The 15,681-nt window shown below is 41.0% G+C and overlaps 1 protein-coding gene across 1 annotated transcript; it reads left to right on the top strand.

The window, feature by feature from the left end:
• Nucleotides 1–598: 598 nt before the first annotated feature.
• On the top strand, nucleotides 599–14,003 carry LOC135470108 (peroxisomal biogenesis factor 3-like). The gene is made up of 13 exons (XM_064748866.1): nucleotides 599–735; nucleotides 935–1,019; nucleotides 2,029–2,075; nucleotides 2,204–2,285; nucleotides 2,989–3,032; nucleotides 3,514–3,635; nucleotides 4,622–4,703; nucleotides 4,906–4,960; nucleotides 5,640–5,796; nucleotides 9,891–9,961; nucleotides 11,420–11,545; nucleotides 12,279–12,375; nucleotides 13,128–14,003. The coding sequence occupies exons 1-13, from the start codon at nucleotides 660–662 to the stop codon at nucleotides 13,227–13,229; spliced, it is 1,146 nt and encodes a 381-aa protein (XP_064604936.1). The 5' UTR covers nucleotides 599–659; the 3' UTR covers nucleotides 13,230–14,003.
• Nucleotides 14,004–15,681: the final 1,678 nt, after the last annotated feature.

The following is a 15,681-nucleotide window of genomic DNA, read 5'->3' as shown; positions in this document are numbered from 1 at the left end:
AGAAGTGGACAGTGAATGAAGATTGATATTGAATCCATGAGAATTAGGGGTACAGACATCCCCCCCCCCCCCCCGACATATTTCCCTCTGGACATTTTCCGCTCCCTATATGTGAATTCATTGGATAAAATCTTCTGTGGTCCGTCCTCCATTATCACGAGCCAGAGTGGATCTTGTTTCATATTATATTCAATAATAAGAATTTATCATATGAACTTCCTGTATTTTGTGAATATATAAAAAAATTTAAAAAAAAACGACTTTTCTGACCCCCCACTGACAGGCTACAGAGGCCTTAAAATCTTCACCATATGAATACAAATACCGGTACCTGAATTTTGTGGATATGTAAAAACAAAAATTGCTTATTTTGACCCCCTGGACTATTCATTACAAGACACCTCACTTAGAAGATCATATTTATGTTTCCCACTGATCATATATACATGTAGATATATAGGGAGGGGAAAATGTCCAGGAGGGGAAAATGTCCAGAGGAGAAAATGTCCAGTGGGGGTGGGGGAGGGGGGACTGGCCTACATTCGAGAATTGTGTCCCTTGTACGAAGTCTCCTGCGTTCCTGCCTCAGGATATCGGTGAAACGTGCCGCGAGCTTTAATCTTTATCTTCACGATAAAGTTCTGTCCGTATAAAACAGAATGCCATTTGAAAGACTTTGGAACTTCTTTAAACGTCACAGGAGGAAAATCCTCTATAGCGGGGTACTGATCGGAGGTAAAGCAAAAACTTAATGCTCTGTCTGTAAGCTATAGGACTTCATAAAGTGTCCAGTTTTCGTAACTTTAGTTTAGTCTGCTAGATTCACTGTTTCCATGACACACCAGTGTCTCATCAGTCCCCTCAGTGTAAACTTGCACTTAGCCTAAACATGGCTTTAATATGCCTTGCAAGGAATTTTGTTTTTACTCCATAGGCACCTACCTGACTTTCCAGTATTTCAAGAAGAAGCTCCATGAGTTCCAGGAGAAGGAAGCAGCAGAGTGCATCGATCTGGCGAGGTGAGACCAAGTGAGAGCTTTGTGATTTAGCAGGGGATCAGGTAGTCCATCTAGATGCACATTCATTTTAACACTGACTGTTAGAATTTTAAATATCAGACTCATCTAGATAGTCCGAGATTGCTCTGGCGTTTGGTTCAGGCCAATTCATCAAGCTAAATGATCTCCCTCCTAGTTTTACATTCTGGCATTTACCTTATTGGTCGACAGACTGAATGAATGTCAAAAATATAAAATCTGGAAGTAGTATATTAAACGTTGTTCACTTAGGCTCGGAAAGGATAGCCCCATAATAGTTCAATTAAATTAAATGTTTCTGATATTTACCTACCTCAACATTTAAATAGACTTCAAAGTTTAATTTGATTGAACTAGCCCCATACCAACTTCACAGCCCACTCCATTTAGAAACCTGATGCAGTTGGTGTGGCAGTTTGTTTGTGTTTGAGTAAAAAGTTACTTATCAAATACGTCTTTAAGTTTGCAGACACATATGTTTGTTATCTTTTGGTCTGTCAGTTTATCACAGCTGGTTTGGAACCATACCCGGATGAACAAAATTCTGCCAAATCCATTAAACATCAAAGCAATCTCAGAATATCATCCAGATGGTCTCGGGATCAGGCAATAAGGTGAAAATGCAAGTCTCTGGGTTCGATTTTTCTTAGCGACAAGTACTCCAGTGCAATCTATAACCACCAGTGATGAGTTGGGAATGAAGGGCATAGCTTTTATTTGGACAAATCATACACAAAATATCCTTCTGCTGGGAATACGAACTACTACATCAAAGTATTGTAGCTCTTGCTGTTGTGACGCTCTAGTCAGAATTACAAGTTTGTATCAGCATATTACCAACTCAGCTTACCTACAAAACTGAATCAGTGTTAGTCACACACATATTCATGCAGAAGACACTGTTGCGCTGCACAAAGTGCACTTTTGATTTGTAATTTATCATTGTACATTGTCATGAACTTAGCTGTCATTTATCTCGTATCTGTTACAGGCGCCAGCATCATTTTGACAGCAATCAGAGAACGTGCAATATGACTGGTAAGTATCAGGGTATTAATTTCACGCGTTTATCAATTTAAACAGTTCCACAAATAAGCCCAGAATTATAGATTCACAAGATTTTTATGATTTTATGATAAGTGATATTCATTTTCATGTAATTATAGTGCTGTCAATGTTGCCAAATCTACGAGAGTCTCTGAGACGCTCCATGGATACAGAAAAGATCAAGGCCAGCATAGAATCACAGTGAGTGTTCAAATGAAAATACGTCATAACAGTTTTGCTTGGAATACCATGGTCATTAATCCAGATTGTTAAGTTTCATTAATGGCCTTCATGGCCAGTGGTTAGCATGCGAGCACAACACAATGACCAGGAGCCTCTCACCAATACAGTTGCTGGCTTCCTTTCCGGTAATAGAAGGGATTGTCTGCCAGCAACCTGCAGATGGTCGTGGGTTTCCTCCGGACTTGGCCCGGTTTCCTCCGAACCATAATATGGCTACCATATAAGTGAAATACTCTTCAGTACTGCATCAAACACTAATTAATTAAATAAATGTAAATAACATAAAGTACATAACAATTTGTATGATTAACAGGATATTTCATATAGCCCAATTAGAATTACAGGAACCAAAGCCACAGGCATTTCTTTTTTAATTTACAATTTTGGTACTGTCGATAATTTTAAATTGAAAATTCATGTGCAAAGTAATGATTGAAATACAGTGCTGAGGCTATTTTAAAGAAATATTCAACAGTGTACAGATAATACAAGTAGCACATGTGTTTAAACTGAAACTGAAAATTACAGCAATGTATTGTAAGAAAGGCCATATTTCTAGTAATATAGAGTCATGTGAATACAAAAAGCTCAAACTGTGTATATCAACAAGACTGTATTAATGATTAACCATGATATAGTTTAATTACTTACTTGTTTCCAGGACGGGTAATAAGTTGGATCTGTGGGAGGAACTCAAAGTCATGTGTAAGCATGTCATTAAATGTTACAAGGAAAGCTTAATTGTGTATGACGGGTACTAATTTTATACATGTAACTGACACATACTGTACTTGTCAACATAGAAAAATTCCTCCTGTCTGGCTGACGAGCTGTCTACGGGATTCAACTGGACATTGAAATCCTTCATAGTCCTGGAATTTTGTTGAAAGGTTGAAAACCTTGAAAGTAGTTCAAAAAGATTTTGTTTTCTGATGCATAAAGTTCTTGATATTTTTTTTTTTTTTAAATTTAATTATCATTTTCCATTAAGTTCCTGAAGAGCAAATAAATATAAAGCCACTGAAATAGTAGCCATCAATCTCCACATAAAACTTTGTATTTAAAGTTAATGATACTTCAAACTGCTGTAAAACATAGGATAGATCTGTGATTGTACTTTAAAAAGCATCGTCTTTCAGTGATGGGAACTGTTTGTTTAGTGTAACTCTCTAATCTCTGGTGGTAGCATTTTCCCGCAGTATTACAGCTGCGTACAGCTCCTCCATTCTGGTTGTATTGTTACGAGTCCAGCTCAACATCATGGGAGGCTACTTGTACCTGGATAACTTTCTACACAGAGTTGACCAGGTAAGAGAGTACAAATGGAGTACAAAACATTGTGTTCAATAAGTCTATACAATATATATATATTGTCTTCCTTGTCAATCAACAATGGCTGTTGAGAAATCGTGAGATTTGTTTTGATACATAGAACTGTGAGAAGTGAAACCTCATCTGACATACAGTCTGTAGGCTATTACTCAACACAAAAAAAGAGAGCTGCGATGAAGGTGATGTTTTACTTTTGGCTCTCATATAATGTATGATTTGATAGATTTGGTCTAAACTGTCGGTTATTTTGCACATTCAGGCTTTTTTGCTGAACGCCAAGCAAAAAAACCAGGATTGATTCTGGATCTACTGCCCAAAAGCAGACACTCCCATCAGGGCCGGTACCTCATAGCTCAACATTTTGCTTAGCTATTCACAGGGTTGCAGTTCCCTCCCATAGTACATGGATTGCCAAATGTAGTGCGGGATTTGCGTATCAAAGACCTTTGTGGTAAATTTGTGCACTAACTCCCCACAGTGTCTATTACCACCACAATAATTTACAACTCCAGAACATGTAAAGTCACTGCTCTGCAATTCTTACACATACATTAAACAGTGATAGTTGTGACAGTATAATAATTTTGGTCTTTTTTGTTGAGTTACTGGCATGATAAGAGAATAATATCTGTGTATGACAGTGTCAATCATTCTGCTTTATTTTGTTTCAGAGGTTAATATTTGAATGTATCATATGATTTGAACATTATTCAATTTTGCAAACTCCTCAATTAGGCAAGCTACCAGTATTATCTAAATGCCTTGTTTTATAGGTCCTTAAAACATTCTATTCATGAGGGAGAGTGGCCTCAAGGGAGGTAATTTGGCAGGGATCTGATCAACACCGTATATGTATGAAGTGATATTTATTGTTGCGGAATTTTAGTGTGATAGGCTATATTGTTTTTTATAAAGAAACTTCTTCTATATGTGTATATTGTTGTACTCTTGTACTTACGCAGGTGGAGTCAGATGTCCGCGTGTTAATACCCTCCATCACACAGGAGAAATACCTGTCTCTGATACAGTTCTTCATCACAAAAGGTACAGCAATACCAGAAATATAGACAACATCAACATTTCTGACTCCGTTCTCTCTTTACTTCAGAAAATAAACACCTAGCTCTTCTATGAAATATGATGAAATTATATCATTTTAACGTTGAGTACTTTTTAGACTTCATATTGTTCATCAAATCATGATTTTCCTGTCTATTCATGTTGGTTGCTTTGCAATTTTTCTAAGGTGTGGATGAACTCAGTATGGCCGTGCATGCTGCGGTCAAGTCTACAGTTGGCAGGTAATACATATCACATTGACATTAAAACATGAAAAAACATTGAAAAAAACAACAAAAAGAGAACATTTAAGGGATACAGAATTCACACATATTGGCTGACAGTGTAGACAGGGTTTCCTGGGTTAAATCTTGCAGCCTTGTTCACGCCTGAATAAATGCACCATACCTAAAATTCAGCTTAGGCAGTGCATAGCATGGACTTGCCAATCTCTCGCACCAGCCAATCAGAGTCGATTCTGTACCCCTTAAAGCTAGTTGTGTATATGCAACGAAATCATACCGTGAAAATATACCCCAGTATTAGGAAATAGACAGAAGAAAGGAGCTGTAGATTGGGAAGTAATAAAATAGTAATTTGTCATCATTTAGATAATTTCATGTCTCTTGTTTAATGTGTTACAAATTTGGTAGCTCAAAATGTTGTGGCCATTGTAAATATACTTATTTGTCAGATATCGGGGCCCGAAGGCACAAAGATTGTAGCTACAGTCAACTGTAGAGCCTACAACTAGAGTTTACAATTGATTGTAAAAATACATTACGCCGTTTGAAAGGGGGTGTCGATTGTTAGCTAATGCTACGATCGTGATCCTAGTGATTTACAAATCACTTACGCTTATGATAAATGTGCGCAAGCAGTCACGAGATACAGTGCTAAATATTGTATTTCTCTTTTCAGCGTGTCTCTGAAGGAGAAACTTTCCCTGGGTGATGTCCAAAACTACTTAGAGAAAATTCGAATGAAACTGGAGTGTGGTGTTGTTCAGGGTTCAAGTACCATCCCCACCTCCCCACTTTGTCACTTCATGCTGCCCCCAGAACAAGTACAGGACTTTGTAAGTCATCCCTCAGACAACTCAGTACCATCTCCACCTGCCCACTTTGTCACTTCATGCTGCCCCCAGAACAAGTACAGGACTTTGTGAGTCAGCCCTCAAAATACTCAGTACCATCCCCACCTGCCCAATTTGTCACTTCATGCTGCCCCCCAGAACAAGTACAGGACTTTGTAAGTCATCCCTCAGACAACTCAGTACCATCCCCACCTGCCCACTTTGTCACTTCATGCTGCCCCCAGAGCAAGTACAGGACTTTGTAAGTCATCCCTCAGACAACTCAGTAACATCCCCACCTGCCCACTTTGTGAATTCATTCTGCCCCCAGAACAAGTACAGGACTTTGTAAGTCATCCCTCAGACAACTCAGTAACATCCCCACCTGCCCACTTTGTGAATTCATTCTGCCCCCAGAACAAGTACAGGACTTTGTAAGTCATCCCTCAGACAACTCAGTAACATCCCCACCTGCCCACTTTGTCACTTCATGCTTCCCCCAGAGCAAGTACAGGAGTTCGTAAGTCAGCCCTCAAACAACTCAGTAACATCCCCACCTCCCCACTTTGTCACTTCATGCTTCCCCCAGAACAAGTACAGGACTTTGTAAGTCAGCCCTCAGACAACTCAGTACCATCCCCACCTCCCCACTTTGTCACTTCATGCTGCCCCCAGAGCAAGTACAGGACTTTGTGAGTCAGCCCTCAAAATACTCAGTACCATCCCCACCTGCCCACTTTGTCACTTCATGCTGCCCCCAGAACAAGTACAGGACTTTGTAAGTCATCCCTCAGACAACTCAGTACCATCCCCACCTGCCCACTTTGTCACTTCATGCTGCCCCCCAGAACAAGTACAGGACTTTGTAAGTCATCCCTCAGACAACTCAGTACCATCCCCACCTCCCCACTTTGTCACTTCATGCTGCCCCCAGAGCAAGTACAGGACTTTGTAAGTCATCCCTCAGACAACTCAGTAACATCCCCACCTGCCCACTTTGTCACTTCATGCTTCCCCCAGAGCAAGTACAGGAGTTCGTAAGTCAGCCCTCAAACAACTCAGTAACATCCCCACCTCCCCACTTTGTCACTTCATGCTTCCCCCAGAACAAGTACAGGACTTTGTAAGTCAGCCCTCAGACAACTCAGTACCATCCCCACCTCCCCACTTTGTCACTTCATGCTGCCCCCAGAGCAAGTACAGGACTTTGTGAGTCAGCCCTCAAAATACTCAGTACCATCCCCACCTGCCCACTTTGTCACTTCATGCTGCCCCCAGAACAAGTACAGGACTTTGTAAGTCATCCCTCAGACAACTCAGTACCATCCCCACCTGCCCACTTTGTCACTTCATGCTGCCCCCCAGAACAAGTACAGGACTTTGTAAGTCATCCCTCAGACAACTCAGTACCATCCCCACCTCCCCACTTTGTCACTTCATGCTGCCCCCAGAGCAAGTACAGGACTTTGTAAGTCATCCCTCAGACAACTCAGTACCATCCCCACCTGCCCACTTTGTCACTTCATGCTGCCCCCAGAACAAGTACAGGACTTTGTAAGTCAGCCCTCAAACAACTCAGTAACATCCCCACCTCCCCACTTTGTCACTTCATGCTGCCCCCAGAACAAGTACAGGACTTTGTAAGTCATCCCTCAGACAACTCAGTACCATCCCCACCTGCCCACTTTGTTACTTCATGCTGCCCCCAGAGCAAGTACAGGACTTTGTAAGTCATCCCTCAGACAACTCAGTACCATCCCCACCTGCCCACTTTGTCACTTCATGCTGCCCCCAGAACAAGTACAGGACTTTGTAAGTCATCCCTCAGACAACTCAGTAACATCCCCACCTGCCCACTTTGTCACTTCATGCTTCCCCCAGAGCAAGTACAGGAGTTTGTAAGTCATCCCTCAGACAACTCAGTAACATCCCCACCTGCCCACTTTGTGAATTCATTCTGCCCCCAGAACAAGTACAGGACTTTGTAAGTCATCCCTCAAACAAACTCAGTACCATTCTTACCTCCCGACTTTGTCACTTCATGCTGCCCCCAGAGCAAGTACAGGACTTTGTAAGTCATCCCTCAGACAACTCAGTACCATCCCCACCTGCCCACTTTGTCACTTCATGCTGCCCCCAGAACAAGTACAGGAGTTTGTAAGTCATCCCTCAGACAACTCAGTAACATCCCCACCTGCCCACTTTGTCACTTCATGCTTCCCCCAGAGCAAGTACAGGAGTTTGTAAGTCATCCCTCAAACAACTCAGTAACATCCCCACCTGCCCACTTTGTCACTTCATGCTGCCCCCAGAACAAGTACAGGACTTTGTAAGTCATCCCTCAGACAACTCAGTACCATCCCCACCTGCCCACTTTGTCACTTCATGCTGCCCCCAGAGCAAGTACAGGACTTTGTGAGTCAGCCCTCAAAATACTCAGTACCATCCCCACCTGCCCACTTTGTCACTTCATGCTGCCCCCCAGAACAAGTACAGGACTTTGTAAATCATCCCTCAGACAACTCAGTACCATCCCCACCTGCCCACTTTGTCACTTCATGCTGCCCCCAGAACAAGTACAGGACTTTGTAAGTCATCCCTCAGACAACTCAGTACCATCCCCACCTGCCCACTTTGTCACTTCATGCTGCCCCCCAGAACAAGTACAGGACTTTGTAAGTCATCCCTCAGACAACTCAGTACCATCCCCACCTCCCCACTTTGTCACTTCATGCTGCCCCCAGAGCAAGTACAGGACTTCGTAAGTCATCCCTCAGACAACTCAGTACCATCCCCACCTGCCCACTTTGTCACTTCATGCTGCCCCCAGAACAAGTACAGGAGTTTGTAAGTCAGCCCTCAAACAACTCAGTAACATCCCCACCTGCCCACTTTGTCACTTCATGCTGCCCCCAGAACAAGTACAGGACTTTGTAAGTCATCCCTCAGACAACTCAGTACCATCCCCACCTGCCCACTTTGTCACTTCATGCTGCCCCCAGAGCAGTACAGGACTTTGTAAGTCATCCCTCAAACAACTCAGTAACATCCCCACCTGCCCACTTTGTCACTTCATGCTGCCCCTAGAACAAGTACAGGACTTTGTAAGTCAGCCCTCAGACAACTCAGTACCATCCCCACCTGCCCACTTTGTCACTTCATGCTGCCCCCAGAGCAAGTACAGGAGTTTGTAAGTCATCCCTCAGACAACTCAGTAACATCCCCTCCTGCCCACTTTGTGAATTCATTCTGCCCCCAGAACAAGTACAGGACTTTGTAAGTCATCCCTCAAACAAACTCAGTACCATTCTTACCTCCCGACTTTGTTACTTCATGCTGCCCCTAGAGCAAGTACAGGACTTTGTAAGTCATCCCTCAGACAACTCAGTAACATCCCCACCTGCCCACTTTGTCACTTCATGCTGCCCCCAGAACAAGTACAGGACTTTGTAAGTCAGCCCTCAGACAACTCAGTAACATCCCCACCTGCCCACTTTGTCACTTCATGCTGCCCCCAGAGCAAGTACAGGACTTTGTAAGTCATCCCTCAGACAACTCAGTAACATCCCCCTCTGCCCACTTTGTCACTTCATGCTGCCCCCAGAGCAATTACAGGACTTTGTAAGTCATCCCTCAGACAACTCAGTACCATCCCCACCTGCCCACTTTGTCACTTCATGCTGCCCCCAGAACAAGTACAGGACTTTGTAAGTCATCCCTCAGACAACTCGGTAACATCCCCACCTGCCCACTTTATCGCTTTATGCTGCCTCCAGAGCAAGTACAGGATTGTGTAAGTCAGCCCTCAAACAACTCGGTACCATTCTTACCTCCCAACTTAATGATCCCTCCAGAGCGGGTACAGGACTTTGTCGCTCAAACATATTAGGCATGAGTTCAATCCCAGCCTGAGGCAAGGAATTTTCCAGCCATGACATTGACAACTATCATATTAGTAAAATAGTCATGAATTTTGCACTAGTCAGTCTCTCAGTTAAGGACAATTAATCTTTATAACATGATGTTAACTGTATGTTTTACCCAAAGACATACAATGAACAATTTACTGTGACTCATGCTTGTGTTTCTATACCCAGAGTGCAGACAGCCTGCCAGAAGAAGTTGTGTATGAAGAACTGTTAGCACAGACCAGGGATATGATTGACAGGTCAGTTTGCACAACACAGTGACTCATTCTAGTAGTCGGCCATCAGTCTTTGGTGGTCTTGTGGCAGTGACTGGAGGTTTTCTCTGTGTAAAGTTTGTGTTAGACTGGACCCACTTCTCTCTCAATCAATTCTACAGGTGTGGCAGTGACTGGGGGTTTTCTCTGTGTAAAGTTTATGTTAGACTGGACCCACTTCTCTCTCAATCACTACTACCAGTGTGGCAGTGACTGGAGGTTTTCTCTGTGTAAAGTTTATGTTAGACTGGACCCACTTCTCTCTCAATCAATACTACAGGTGTGGTAGTGTCTGGAGGTTTTCTCTGTATAAAGTTTATGTTAGGCTGGACCCACTTCACTTTCAGTCAATACTACAGGTGTGGCAGTGACTGGAGGTTTTCTCTGTGTAAAGTTTATGTTAGACTGGACCCACTTTTCTCTCAGTCAATACTACAGGTGTGGCAGTGACTGGAGGTTTTCTCTGTGTAAAGTTTATGTCAGACTGGACCCACTTCACTCTCAATCAATACTACAGGTGTGGCAGTGACTGGAGGTTTTCTCTGTGTAAAGTTTATGTTAGACTGGACCCACTTCACTCTCAATCAATACTACAGGTGTGGTAGTGACTGGAGGTTTTCTCTGTGTAAAGTTTATGTTAGACTGGACCCACTTCACTCTCAACCAATACTACAGGCGCTTTGTAAATGATCATCAAACATAAATTGTTGTATATAAAAAAAGAAAGCAAACAATTCAAATGACCTGAACGACCACAACCATTTTTTCTGACATGCATGGTATTTCTATAAGCCAGTTTTTAATGTGGAATTCTTTAAAGGCCGTGGGGTATGCCATATAAAAGAAACTAGAAACATGTCAGACGTCTCTTCACTTATGCTTTGCTCATTCAGTGTGTGCAGCGAAAAGGCAAGATAGGGATTGAGTGACTTCACAACTCAAGCGGGTGACTTCAAGCGGGTGCATTCCATGGTTGTGAAAATTTATTTGTTTTTTTTTATGCCCTTTTTGATACAATCATGATACAAGCAAAATAATGTTGAAAATAATTGTAAACCCTAAATAAACTCACCAGGTAAACAACATCGAAAAAACAGGTATAACTTTGCAGAAATAGGCTTCACAGACTAGAATGGAAGAATGAATAAAATTAGGACTGGCTGCTTTTATTGACATGGACCTCCGTAGCCTATTGGTCAGCGTTCTAGTGCTGCACAGTGAACCAGGAGCCTCTCAACAGTGCAGTTGGCATGAGTTCAAGTCCAGCTCATAACTAGCTTCCTCTCCGATCAACCTGCAGATGGTCTGAGTTTCACTGGGCTCTGCCCAGTTTCCTCCTGCCTTCATGCTGACCACCGTCGTGTAAGTGAAATATTCTTCAGTATGGCACAAAACACCAATGAAGAAAAATAAGTCTTGTTAACAAATTATGTCTCATTGTAGTGAAGATTTCCATTCAGTGTTACAAGTGTGCGTGAACAAGGCCTTTGCTCGTTTCATGGACTTTCTAATGGAGGGCTATCGAGCGTTTCTGTCCACAGTCACTGGAGAAGCATCAGGGTCCAAAAGGTAAAGAAATCTTGTGAATGCAGGGTATAATCCTACCTTTGTGTCTGCTTCTCAACCAGTATTTACACTTTTCAGATGTGCACCTCGCTCTTTTATTGTTTGAACGATTATCTGTGGTTGGGGGGAACGGTTTAATATGAGAACTGAACATTTGTGTGTGTGTGTGATTTTCGTCAACTTAAGTGTGCAATAACAAGTTTTCATTTAAGTTATGTGAGTTATGTTATGTAACAGTTAACTGTATAGCACATAGTACTTCCAAATCACAACCAGGTACCAGCAAGTCCCTTTGTATTCTGCCCATTCTTACCCGAATGACGTTAACCGGGATTAGAGTGGATATGTCCTGCTATGTCTTAATGGTTTACTCAAGAATTTTTCACCTATATGATGGTCCGCAGTTTTATGACGAAGAATATGGAGTCCCTGGTGTAAAACCCCCGGCCACTGGCAAGTTAATGACAAACTTTCCCACATGTGGCTCACGGATATCCTGTTGGGAGACAACGTTGGATTGTGAATATGGCCATACAAGGGTCATCAATCTATTATTGTCACCAAAGCCTTAGAATTCCCTGCCTAAGGCAAGGATTAAAGCCTTACCTCATGTATCCTTGTGATTGACAGACAGAGTCGTCCTTTATCCACTCGGCCACGCCCTACACCATATCCTGCTGTGTGACCATGTTTATATAACAATATACATGTATGTATCTGTGTATTCCTCCCTCAGTATCCACGACAACAAAGTTCCCTTGGCTAAGCTGATCCCCGTGGTCAATGGGATAATGGTCAGGCTGTGTGGGGATTCCCCTAATCCATTCATACAGGTGAGACTCACAACAAGGCCATGGTTATGTCATCATGTAAGCAGGAGTCCCTGAGTTCAATCCTGTGCTGGGGCATCCTTAAAGTCAGTAATCCTGATTTTCCTTTTTTGCTCTGTGCTGAGAATAAGATGTGTAGCCACATACTGGTCAGTTCTGTACCTGTACAGCTGTGATGAAGTGAGGCATCTTGTCTTGTCTACCTTTGTCTTGTCTACTTTTGTCTTGTCTTTGACTGGTTGTCCTAGTGAGACAGCACTATGAATTTGTCGACAGTGAAACCTGCCCTCTACATAGAAAAACTGTCATTATATGACAGAAGTAAATTTTGATCTGTGTAAATACCAAGTAATGCTAACAAACTACAAGTTTACAGTCAGGTGCAGTTCTTCATGTACTCTGGTTTCCTCCATCATCTTGCGTACATATCAGTGGAAAGTTCTTTTGCATAATACACCAATCAAATCCATAAATCCAAGAGAAATTTTTCCATGTATATCTTGTCTCAGAAATTTTAAATAAGGCATTGTTAAATAACTTACCATAACAGATTCAACATTGATGCCATTTGGAGCAGTGTACCTCTATGTAAAATTAACATGGTGTACCTTAAATGTACCTTTTGAATGTCTTCCAGCACAACGCATTAAAGCGACATATTCTAAAGTTTGGCACAAAACGCAAATAAAAAAAAATAAATAAGTGCAGCCTAACCATGAATGTGAAGAAACCAAATCCAGTCTGGTTTTTGACAGGAGTTGCTGGTAATGGAGCCACTAAGGGACCTGGCAGCCAATGTCTACGAAGCTTTCAGTCAACAGGATGAGAGTTGTCACAGGCTGGGACTCACTCGCTGATTTGATCAATCTGTTGTCGTGACAACACATGTAAATGGAGCTGAGAAATATTTTATTACATCTTATTGGGGAAATCCGCTACTATAACAACAGATTTGATTGGCACTGTGGCATTTACTTATACAACACATGATTGGAGAATTGCTGTTATAACAAGACATTTTGAATGTTACATCTGATTGGAGAAATCTTCTAATGTGACAACAGATTTGATTGGTGCTGTAGCAACACATCCAGTATGCAGGTACATGTTAGATTTTGTTGTATTTTATTTGAATGGACCAATGGAACAGAGGTCCAATAAAAAACATACTTTTGGTCGGATCATGATTTTCTGGATGGTATTGTCTTAATTATTAAAAAACTTTTAACTGGAGGAATCCTCAACTGTCCTGACCAATGAATGCGCAATTCCCTGATCGTAGTGAATAGGATGTTTGATGATACCAGATATGCAAGATTTTGAATTTCCTAAATTTGGTGGCAAAAAAAATCCCACTGCAAAAAGAAATCACCACACTATTGTTAAACCCTTACTATTGTCTTACTGGCAATTATTTTGTATGGATACAGGAAATATTGTTATTAGTATCTTTCCAAAGCATACTGGGAAATTAATATCTGGCATGTTTGGTATATAAACTTATCCTATGTTAGTTTCTAAGGGAAAGAAGTTCTTGAGGGTTTAATACTAGGTTCAGAATGAACTGAATATCTCTAAACATTATCTATGGTGCTATTATTGGAGAGGTCAGATACATAATACTGTATTTTGTGTACTATATTTTCCCAGCCCCACACCTGTGTAAGTTTAATTGTAATGTAATGGTAAATGTATGAAGCAATTTGCATTTTTTTTTTCTATGAATGCTACAGAAATGAAAGAGAGGCTACTGTAAATCTTTAAGCTTTCCGACCTCTTAAGCACTTTTTTCTGTGAAATTCCTGTATAGAATTATTGCAAAAATGCCACTGAAATGATTGTGTCACCAAAGATGCAGTCTTCATCAAATTCATAACTCATAAAGTTATTTCTTCACACGCCATAGTTCTCTCCGAATGATTCAATATAGTAGTTTCAGAAGTGGTTGAAAGGGTTGAAGAGCCAGTGTATGTGAAGTACATTATACTCAAGCATATTGTAAGCCAGGCTAATCACGATACACATGGGGTTTCACTGTCAAGATTACACCACGGTAATCTTACCCGTCAAGTGCTGTGTTAATCAGAATTATGTATATTTTTGGGTATGTTCTTCTTTCTCTAGTCAATTCTTCTGGACTGCAAATATCCATTGGGGTGCACTGTTTGCTTTTCTTGGCCAGATGACATGACTCAGAAATTCTTGTTCATAGTACACGTTGGAATATTACAGATCTCACGTGTTAATGCATGAAAAGCCAATCCCGCTCATAACTCCAATTATGTCAGAGTGGTAAGGTTTGTGAGCAAAGTAAAGAACTGCATCTCGCCAAATACCAGATGAAATGAAATGATAATATTGGTCAAGGCTGAGAGGTCTTCTATCAGAAGTCCGGTCACAACTATATATGTTGTTGTTTTATAGGTAGGAACCATCTTTTTTCAATGTCGAAGGAAGGTATAAAAATAAAACTTGAAAATCTTCTAATTTGTGAAATATTTGGACTATCCCAGCAAGTTTTTCTGTTGAAGACATATTTACATGATCTGAAAACCAGGAAATTCATAAAAAGCTCAAGGTGGATTTTCGATATTTCTGTTCCATTATTGGATTTTGTAATGTCAGCTCACCATTATTGGATTTTGTAATGTCAGCTCACCCGTAACATGCAAAAAAAAAAAATGTGATCATAAGAACAACCGGAAAAGGGCCAACTGCTGTATAACCATGTGGTCATGACTCCTTGAATAATAACATTTTCTTCAAGAAGGAATAATCATGATGGATTGGGACCATATATTTTTTTAGTTGTTCGAAAGATTTGGTGATGTAAATAAAGATGATCAAAGATGAAACAAAGAATGACTTGTGACTTTGTGTACACTCCTTTTTTTATTGTTTTTATTACAAGATCTTTACATTTGCACACTGGGTAATGTTCCTTTAAGAATAAACGGCACAGCAAAACAGTCTGAAATTTAGGAACAAAACTCAAGTAAAACTGTCAAGATAAATGTTTAGCAGCACAATGTTAAAAGCCCATAAAACATGGAAATAAAACAATGGGAAAAAATGTATGGAAAAAGACAAATTGAGACCGTAACCTTGAACGGATATTCATTTAAGTAAACCTTTAAAACAAAAATTTAAAATTTAGGATGGTGGGTCAACCATACCCAAAATATTATATGTAACATTTTCACAATGTACACAGTTGTTTTGCCAATTGAGCTACATATCATGCAGAAAAACATGTGACATTGCATGAGTAAACCAGAATCATATGGCAGGTTAATCTACTACCACTGA

Source organism: Liolophura sinensis, chromosome 7 (genome assembly GCF_032854445.1).
Source record: "Liolophura sinensis isolate JHLJ2023 chromosome 7, CUHK_Ljap_v2, whole genome shotgun sequence".
NCBI classification, from domain to species: Eukaryota; Metazoa; Mollusca; class Polyplacophora; order Chitonida; family Chitonidae; genus Liolophura; species Liolophura sinensis.
The sequence above is the reverse complement of the archived record's forward strand: the minus strand, read 5'-3'. Positions and strand labels throughout refer to the sequence as shown.